The following is a 10,269-nucleotide window of genomic DNA, read 5'->3' as shown; positions in this document are numbered from 1 at the left end:
ATCGAGCCCCACATCAGGCTCCTCCGCTATGAGCCTGCTTCTTCCTCTCCCACTCCCCCTGCCTGTGTTCCCTCTCTCGCTGGCTGTCTCTATCTCTGTCAAATAAATAAATAAAATCTTTAAAAAAAAAAAAACTAGTGATGTACTGTATGGTGACTAATATAATAAAAAATTTTTAAAAACCTGTAAAAAAAAAAAAGATCATAGCAAATCTGGGCATGGTCAAGGGCAGAAAGCAGAGGAAAGAGGACTGAAATATAAAAGCATCAACAAGGGAGGGGTTTGGGGGACTAAAGAGTACACTTATGAGGAGTACATCATTTGCTGTGCTGAATCAGTGTACCATACACCTGAAACTAATGTAACACTGGATGTTCACGGTACTGGAAGGAAAATTTAAAACTTAATAAAAAAGAAAAAAAAGAAAAAACAGGAAATGGCAAAATTTTAACACCTCAAATTCAAGATTTCTCATGGTAAGTTTTGATACAGTGCTCAATTTGACATAATCTCCAAACACTTCTTTAAAAAAAATAAATAAAAACAACCAATTAAGCAATGGGAGGCTTAATTCTTTTCTATTTAAAGAAAAAAACCCAATATTTTTTCCCACACATTCCACATGGCGTATGTGTGCTCAACCGTACAAAAATAAGACAGTTAAAATTTTATTTTGAAAATGAAAACCATATTGAAACATCTACTTATGGGGTGACAAAGTAAATGTTATAATATCCCGCAGATGTTTAATAAAAGGCAATTTCCTGCTGTCCTTTTAAAGTTAAAAATAAGGCCAAACTACAACTGCAACAGCAAAGGGTCATTGTGCTGTATATAAAAAGCTCAGCATGGAAACAGATTCAACAAATGTACAAAAAGAGTTTCCATGCCCAGAAAGAACTGAAGGCATCAAAAAACATGCCCCAACTACAAATAATGTAGAGCTCAGTTCAAAAAGACCAGCAAGTTCCTTCACTAAAGCAGAGCAAATTAAACTTAATCAATGCCTCTGCAAGGTTGAACAGACAATCCACCTTTAAATGTCCTCACAAACAAAACCTCAGAACAAAAGAGGTTCCAGAGTGTAATAAATACCGAATCCACAGTAGGCGACAGAATCCTTACTGTACACAGCTGAGAAAACCTGCCGCGGGACAATGGATCACGTTTCATATTAAATTATATTTATCACGCTGAAAAATGCTTAAACAAAATACAGGATTTCTATTGGCCATTTCTGTACTACACTCACTCCCTAAAACCTTTCAAACCAGCTGCGTCCCAATGAAAATCGTTTCTACCCCATGGTGCTCTGAAGAAGCCACTAGACAAAGAGCTGGGATGATGAAGAGAGGGCAGGACAACTACCCTCACCCATGATTTCAGAAAATAAATCAATAGGGGCGCCTGGGTGGCTCAGTCATTAAATGTCTGCCTTCGGTCAGGGTACTGGGATCAAGTCCCCCATCAGGCTCCCTGCTCAGCAGGAAGCCTGCTTCTCTCTCTCCCTCTGCCCCTGCTTGTGTTTCCTTTCTCGCTGTCTCTGTCAAATAAATAAATGAAAATCTTAAAAAAAAAAAAAAAAGAAAAGAAAAGAAATTGATAAAAGAGGATAGAATAGCGAAAACAACCTTGGCATAGGGTATTTCTGGGAAAATTACCGCTGTGACAAATGGCCTAAAGTGAACTCTTACAGCGGTCAAGAATCCCTAGCAAAGGCCCCTCCCCTCCTTCTCTATTGCTCAATTGTACAATACTACACTTTGAAAATACAACACCCTCTTGGAGCTGGGCAAGATGAAAGAGCTTTTGATCCTGCATGATCCTGCAACGCCTATTAATTTTTGCTACAACAGCCTCACAGCTGATTAAGAAAAGAGAGGGCCAGTCCAGCCTCACAGTCCCATCTCAAGACCTGAGAGAGAAAATGTTAAAAGTGAATGAGCCCTGCTTTTCAGGGCAATGTATTGATTTTCATGTCTACACACACCAGAGCTGTTGCCCCTCCAATGGCAGGCAATTTGTTTAGATTACAAGTTATTTTCCTCCCTGAAACCTCAGGATAATGCTGCTAGATTCCTATGCACTTACAGAATTATCTGTCCAAAATGTTATGACTCATGCACCACCTCCCAGATCACAGGTTTAGAAATCAATGGCTTTGGTCACAAAACAAAGTGTCCCAAAGTATACTCATGTTTTTATCATCATTGGTAAAGCAACATGATCAAATGGGAAAAGCACAAGAAATATAGTCGAACCACAGGGCATTCGAAACTCCATATTACCACATATTTCTACGTCAATTTGGAGGTTACTTAGACTCCCTAGACTTTTCAGCAAATATCACCTACATTGTAAGGTGATTTTGAAGTTTCACATACAATGTAATGAATGCTGAATGCCAAATATGATAACTAGCATGAAAAATATAGCTTTTAGTTTTGTTTTATAAAGTATAATAACACATGACTAAAAGTACAGATCTTAATCTTAGTGTTCAATGATTTCTGACAGATGTACACACTGTTGTAACTGCCATCCCGATCAAGATAGACAGACCGTGGAAATAGAATGTGACCCACATATTCAATTTTAAATCTTAGGTAACCACATTTAAAAAAGTTAAAGGAGACAGATGAAATTAACTTAAATATGTTTTATTTAACCCAATATACCCAAAATACTACCATTTCAATCTGGAATTGATTTTAAAAATATCATCAATGTGGTATTTTACATGTGTTTCATAAGGCTTCGATCTGCTGTGTATCTTATGTTTGCAGCATTTCGTACTTTGAATTAGCCATAGTTCCAGTGCTTACTAGTCACATGTAGCTAATAGCTATGGTATTACCAGTGCAGGTACAGACCACAGCCCCAAATTTCCAAAGGTCCCTTTCTACTCTATCCTCCTCCTCCCTGCCGCACGTGAACCACTATGCTGATTTGTTCCCATAGATTAATTTTGCCTATTTTTGAATTTCATAAAAATGATATGTATGGACTTTTTGTGACTGGCTTCTTTCAACAAGCATGCTCTTAAGATTCATACATGCTGTCCCAAGTAGCAGTGGTACATTCTTTTTTCTTGCTGAATAGCATTGCACTGTACAAATACACCACTATCTGTGCACCTGCTGACCAGCTGATGAACACTTAGGTTGTTTGCAAATATGTTACCATTAATAAAGCTGAACTGAACATTCTTGTAAAAAAAAAAATTCTTACTATGAGCAACATTTGAATCATAATGAAAACATTCCAAATATTATTTACATTTTGAGGAGTCCTCACCAGTGTAATTTAATGCCTTATAAGAACTGAACCATATCTAAAAGCATTCCCACATTCCTTTCATTCACACTGTTTCTCAGTGTTATAAAGTTGATGTACTATACATTCTCTACTGCATATATATGCCTTTCCACAGTCCTTATATTATTAAGGCTTCTCTCCAGTATGAATTCTCTGATGTGCTTTAAGACCTGAACTAAGCCTAAAAGACTTCCTACATGTGTTACATTCAAAAGGTTTCTCACCACTGTGAATACTCTGGTGTCGAGTAAGTCGTCCATACACACTAAAAGCCTTCCCACATTCCTTACACTCATAGGGTTTCTCACCAGTATGAAATCTATGATGTATAATTAGTTGTTTGCCACTACTAAACGCCTTCCCACACTCTTTACATTCATGGGGTTTCTCACCAGTATGAATTCTATGATGCATTCTAAGGCTTTCAATATGACTAAAGGCCTTCCAACATTCCTTACATTCGTATGGTTTCTCACCTGTATGAATTCTCTCATGCCTAACAAGGTTTGAGGCGCGACTAAAGGCCTTCCCACATTCCTTACATTTGTAGGGTTTCTCTCCAGTATGAGTTCTATGATGTACTCTAAGATCTTTACCACGGCTAAAGGTCATCCCACACTCATGGCATTCATAGGGTTTTTCACCAGTATGAATTCTGTCATGTTGCACAAGATGAGAGGCTTGACTAAAAGCCTTCCCACATTCCTTACATTCATAGGGTTTCTCACCAGTATGAATTCTATGATGTATTCTAAGTCTTCCACCCTGACTAAAGGCCTTCCCACATTCATTACATACATAGGATTTCTCACCAGTATGAACTCTCCCATGTTGAGTAAGATGTGAAGCACGACTAAAGGCCTTCCCACATTTGTCACATTCATAGGGTTTCTCACCAGTATGAATTCTCTGATGAACTTTAAGGTCTATCCTACGACTAAATGTCATTCCACATTCCTCACATTTATAAGGTTTTTCACCAGTATGAATTCTCTGATGTTGCAGAAGGTTGGATGCACAATTAAAGGACTTTCCACAATGCTCACATTCGTAGGGTTTCTCACCAGTATGAATTCTCCGATGTACTGTAAGGTCTGTATGTCGACTAAAGGCCTTCCCACATTTGTCACATTCATAGGGTTTCTCACCAGTATGAATTCTCTGATGCATTCTTAGGCTTCCACCATGCATAAAGGCCTTCCCACATTCTTTACATTTATAGGGTTTCTCACCAGTATGAATCCTTTCATGTTGAATAAGTGCTGAAGCATGACCAAAGGCCTTCCCACATTCATTACATTCATAGGGTTTAATGCCAATATGCAATGTCTGATGTGGAATGAGTTGATAACCACGACTAAATGTCATCCCACATTCCTTACATTCATAGGGCTTCTCCCCGGTATGAATTCTCTCATGTTGAACAAGATTTGAGGCACGACTAAAGGCCTTCCCACATTCCTTGCATTCGTAGGGTTTCTCTCCAGTATGAGTTCTATGATGTACTCTAAGATCTTTACCACGGCTAAAGGTCATCTTACACTCATGGCATTCATAGGGTTTTTCACCAGTATGAATTCTGTCATGTTGCACAAGATGAGAGGCTTGACTAAAAGCCTTCCCACATTCCTTACATTCATAGGGTTTCTCACCAGTATGAATTCTATGATGTATTCTAAGTCTTCCACCCTGACTAAAGGCCTTCCCACATTCATTACATACATAGGATTTCTCACCAGTATGAACTCTCCCATGTTGAGTAAGATGTGAAGCACGACTAAAGGCCCTCCCACATTTGTCACATTCATAGGGTTTCTCACCAGTATGATTTCTCTTATGAACTCTAAGGTCCATCCTACGACTAAATGTCATTCCACATTCCTCACATTTATAAGGTTTTTCACCAATATGAATTCTCTGATGTTGCAGAAGTTTGGATGCACGATTAAAGGACTTTCCACATTGCTCACATTCATAGGGTTTCTCACCAGTATGAATTCTCCGATGTACTGTAAGGTCTGTATATTGACTAAAGTCCTTCCCACATGTGTCACATTCATAGGGTTTCTCTCTAGTATGAATTTTCTGATGTAGAGTAAAAGACGAATGTTTTTTATAAATGTGTACTTCGTCACAGCTGATTATTTCATATCTTGACTCCAAATCTAAGAGAAAGGAGAAAACATTTTGTTTTCCTGGACAAAATAAGTGAATGTTTTATAGTAAATTTCTTTAAAAATTAAAAACATTTTAAAAATTAAAAACATGACCCATTAGAGATGAATATTTTAGAGAAGTCTAAAATCAGCTATATAGTTTGCAAGTTACGGATAGTGTCTCCATAACTCATTACATGTTACTAAAATAATTTAATGTACTCTCTCCGGTATCAGTTTCCACATAAAATATAAATATATTAAAAACAACTTTTTATACTGGATCTTTAAATCTGCAATTAAAATTTCCCCATAAAATATAAATATTGTGGTCATTCCCTCCAATGAATAGCCATGTGTGCATTTCTTTGTTCTCATTTTAAATAAAATAATGAGAGTTCTTGTTGGTTATCTTCACTGAGCTTTTTCTTATTGAGTACACATTCTACAAATGTTCCGTCTGTTTTATTCCTTCATATCTTTTCTCAGGTCCTCTCCACTTTCCCTTTTAACCAAGATTGACCATTCTATTAATTCCTACAAGTCTGTCCATGAATTTTCAGACAGGGACTAGGTAGGTATACACCCTACTGAAAGTCTAATGGAATTCTGAGCATTTGGGTATTTTGAGGAAAAGTGAAATTGAACTATACAGTAAAGGAATCTGTAAAAAGAATTTCAGGAAATATGTGAAAAAGAATGAACAGATAGCCTGCAGAATACCAACCAATATGAAGGAATATCTTGATCAAATTCATATGTGCTGAACAAGTGGGAAGACACTTGGGGGCAAGAAATACTACCCTGTGAGTAGAATATGGTAAGTGCTAAACCCTGAGATAATACAAACACTTTCTCTTCAAAAACAAGTAACAATAGGAATTAGTAATAATATCAGAAAACCAAAACACATTTGAAAGGAAACGGAAATATCCTCTCCAGAATAAACACTGGGTAAGTATGGAAATAAAAAAGTGAACAGTACAACAGAGAATATAAGTACATACTTGAATTTTGGTCATTCAATTTGAGCATTCAGAGAATTCAAAGACTTAAGTAATTATTGCCATTAAAATGGAAGCAATAAATGAGTTAAGGACCCAATTCCAAAACTTAAAAAAAAAGTGAAGTAAAGGAAAAAAACAAAAACAAAATCAAATTGAGAGCAGAATGTAATGAGTTAGAAAAGTGTAGTATTAACAAATAAACTAAAGAGCTCGTGGTTTAAAAATCAAGAAGTCAACATTAGCCAAACCAACAAAAAGTGGTAAAAATAAAAAATATGAAAGAAATGATGAAGGGGGATATGCAAAACTAAAATGAATTTTATTGATATTATGAATACTTTAAATACATCACTAATACTTCTAGAAAAATTCATCAAAATTCCTCAAAAAAATCACAAGAAAAAGCTCAAACAGACCAATTGCAATAGAATAGAACATGTTGTCAAAAAAGATAGTTGTAAGGAGTGTTTAGCTCCTAAATTATCATTTCTAAATATCAATGTCATTAAATGGATCCAGCATAGTTAGATAAACAGTTTGGAACAGGGCAAAAAAGGTAGGCCTAGAAATCTTAGGCCAAAAAGAAATGAAAACATCAAAGACTTACAGAAGTGTGACTGGCCAACATTGTGAAAATAGTAGTATAAAAATGACTGTGATAAATATAAATGTAATTTTAAAATGAGTCCAGAATGATACAAGAGAAAATACATGAAAAATAATTTCACCATTAAATAACTGTTTAATTGAAGAAGTTCTAGTTCCATCATAGTGGTGTAAATCCCTTATAGTTGTCTCTCTCTCTGACTGATATCAGCTAAAAATGCTTGGCAAAATAACAAAACCCAAACACTCGAGGTCAGTAATTAAAATAAACAAAAGAAGTCTATGGAGGGGTGACTGGCTGGTTCAGTAGATAGAGCACTCGACTCAATCTCAGAGTTTGAGTTCAAACTCCAAATTGGGTGTGGAGTCTACTTAAAAAAAAAAAATTTAAAAAAGAGGACAGTGGAGAGGAGTGAAAACATTAAAAAATGTGCTGTAAAAGCCCGGACATATTTCTGGCTGCAAGAATCATGGCAAGGAACACTACCAAACTGGAAAGTAAGGGAGGAACTCTTGAGGGGGAACATTCTGAAAAAGAGATTACCTAGTTTTGGATACAAACTAGTTCAAAGCTTAGCCTAAACGTGAATCATACGTGCATGAGGAAGACACAAAGCATTGTTAGCAAAGCCTTAGAGAACTAAACTACTTTCCACAAACAGCAGGACAGAATGTACAGTTGAAGTTTTATTGCTTTGATTAATTGCTAAAATATAACAATATTCTACTTTCAATAATGAATAGAAAAACCAGACAGAAGATCAATAAGGAGAGAGGACTTGAACAGTCTAAACAAACTGGACCTAAGAGACATACATGTTGTGTGTTCTACACACAACAGCAGAATACATGTTTTTCTCAAGTACACATGGAACATTCTCTAAGACAGACCACACTAGACCCAAGTCAACTATCAATAAAATTTAGAAGACTGAGAGTGTCTTTTCCAATCACAAAGGAACAAAATTAGAAACCAGAAGTAGGAAAACTAGAAAATACACAAACATGTGGGAATTAAACAACACACACTTAAATAACCAATGGAACAACAAAGAAATTACAAGGGAAATTAGAAAATATCTTGATAAATAAAAATGAAAACAGAACATACCAAACTTATGGATTCAGCAAAACCAGTGCTTTCAGTCTTTCACCACTGAATATGAGGTTAGGTGTGGACTAACATAGATGGTCTTTATTATGCTGAGGCAGTTTCCTTCTATTCCTGGTTTCTTGAGTGTTTTGCCATGGGAAATATTACATTTTGTTAAATGCTTTTTCTACACTGAGATAATTGTGTGGTTTCTTCCTCCTTCATTCTGTTAATGTGTATCACATTGCTTGATTTTATATACTGCATCGTCTTTGTATTCCAGAAATCAATCCCACTTTGTCATGGTGTATAATCCTTTTCATGTGCCGTTGAATTCAGTTTGCTAGTATTTTTGTTGAGAACTTTTGCCTCAATATACATGAGGAACATTGGCCCGTGGTTTTCTCTTCTCACACTGGATTTGTCTGGCTTTGGGACCAGGGTAATGCTGGCCCCAGAGTAAGTTTGGGAGTGCTCCTTCCTCTTCAATATTTTGGAAAAGTTTGCGGGAAATTGGTGTTAATTCTTTGCTGAGTAATATTCCATTGTCTATATATATATACCATAGCTTCTTTATTCATTCATCAGTTGATGGACATTTGAGCTCTTTCCAATATTTGGCTATTGTTGATAATGCTGCTATAAACATCGGGTTGCAGGAATACCTTCAAATTAGTATAGTTGTATCCTTTGGGTAAATACCTAGTAGTGTAATTGCTGGATTGTAGGGTAGTGCTATTTTTAACTTTTTGAGGAACTTCCATACTGTTTTCCATAGTGGCTGTACCAGCTTGCATTCCCACCAACAGTGTAATAAGAGGGTTCTCCTTTCCACACATCTTCACCAACACCTGCTGTTTCCTATGTTAATTTTAGCCAAGTGACAGGTGTGAGGTGATAACTCACTGTAGTTTTGTATTTCCCTGATGATGAGTGATGTTGAGCATCTCTGCATGTGTCTGTTTTTTTTTTTTTTTTTTTTTTTTAAGATTTTATTTATTTATTTATTTGACAGAGACAGCCAGCGAGAGAGGGAACACAAGCAGGGGGAGTGGGAGAGGAAGAAGCAGGCTCCCAGCGGAGGAGCCCGATGTGGGACTCGATCCCGGAACGCCAGGATCACGCCCTGAGCCGAAGGCAGACGCTCAACGACTGAGCCACCCAGGTGCCCCGTGTTCGTTTTTGATTACTGATTCAATCTCTGTATTAGTATAAGTCTGTTTAGATTTTCTATTAGGTCAGGATCTCTTGGGTTTCCCAATTTGTTGGCATACAATTCTTTACAGTCTCTTCTTTAATTTCTGATTTTAGCTGAGTCTTTTCTCCTTTTTTTAGTCAATCTAGCTAATATTTTCTCACTTTGGTTTATCTTTTTGAAGAACCAACTCTTGGTTTCATTGGTTTTTTTCCTATTGTTTTCTATTCTCTACTATGTTTCTATTTTTTATTATTTTCTTTTTTCTACTATCTCTGAGGTTAGTTCATTCTTTTTTTACCTAGTTCTTTGTCATATGAAGTTAGGTTGTTTTTTGTTTGTTTGTTTGTTTTTAAAGACTTTATTTATTTATTTGAGAGAGAGAGACAGCCAGAGAGAGAGGGAACACAAGCAGGGAGAGTAGGAGAGGAAGAAGCAGGCTCCCAGCAGAGGAGCCTGATGCGGGGCTTGATCCCATAATGCCGGGACCACGCCCTGAGCCGAAGGCAGACGCTTAACGACTGAGCCACCCAGGCGCCCCTGAAGTTAGGTTGTTGATTTGAGAATTTTCTTTCTATAATAAGCATTCAGAGCTATAAACCTCCTTCTTAGTGCTGCTTTCAAGGCATCCCTTAAGTTTTGGTATGTAGTAAGTTTTGAAATTGGAAAATACAAATCCCACTTTTTTCTTTTTCAAGATTTTTTTGACTATCCCAAATCCCTTGCATACCCACATGAATTTTATGATCAGGATGTCAATTTCTATAAATAAGCTGATGGGATTTGGGGTGGTATTGCCATCTGAACAATATTAAGTGTTCTGACTTTGAGAAAATTCTATGTGAAATGAAAAAACAACATAAATCAGAGTTAGAAAAACTGAGAAATGAAGTG

General features: G+C 36.6%; 1 protein-coding gene across 4 annotated transcripts in view; it reads right to left on the bottom strand.

The window, feature by feature from the left end:
• Window positions 1-2,644: 2,644 nt before the first annotated feature.
• LOC113243638 (zinc finger protein 573) overlaps window positions 2,645-10,269 on the bottom strand; it is a 64,647-nt gene continuing 57,022 nt past the window's right edge. For 3 of the 4 annotated variants that reach the window (XM_048223521.2, XM_048223519.2, XM_048223522.2), the window contains one exon: window positions 2,645-5,483. In XM_048223521.2, coding sequence (XP_048079478.1) covers window positions 3,445-5,483 — 2,039 coding nt within the window. In that variant the 3' untranslated portion in view covers window positions 2,645-3,444. The remainder of the gene's footprint in view (window positions 5,484-10,269) is intronic. The other variant, XM_048223526.2, reaches the window with a different exon arrangement.

This window comes from Ursus arctos, unplaced genomic scaffold, assembly GCF_023065955.2.
Source record: "Ursus arctos isolate Adak ecotype North America unplaced genomic scaffold, UrsArc2.0 scaffold_19, whole genome shotgun sequence".
Taxonomy (NCBI): Eukaryota; Metazoa; Chordata; class Mammalia; order Carnivora; family Ursidae; genus Ursus; species Ursus arctos.
This window is presented reverse-complemented; position numbering and strand designations above follow the sequence as displayed.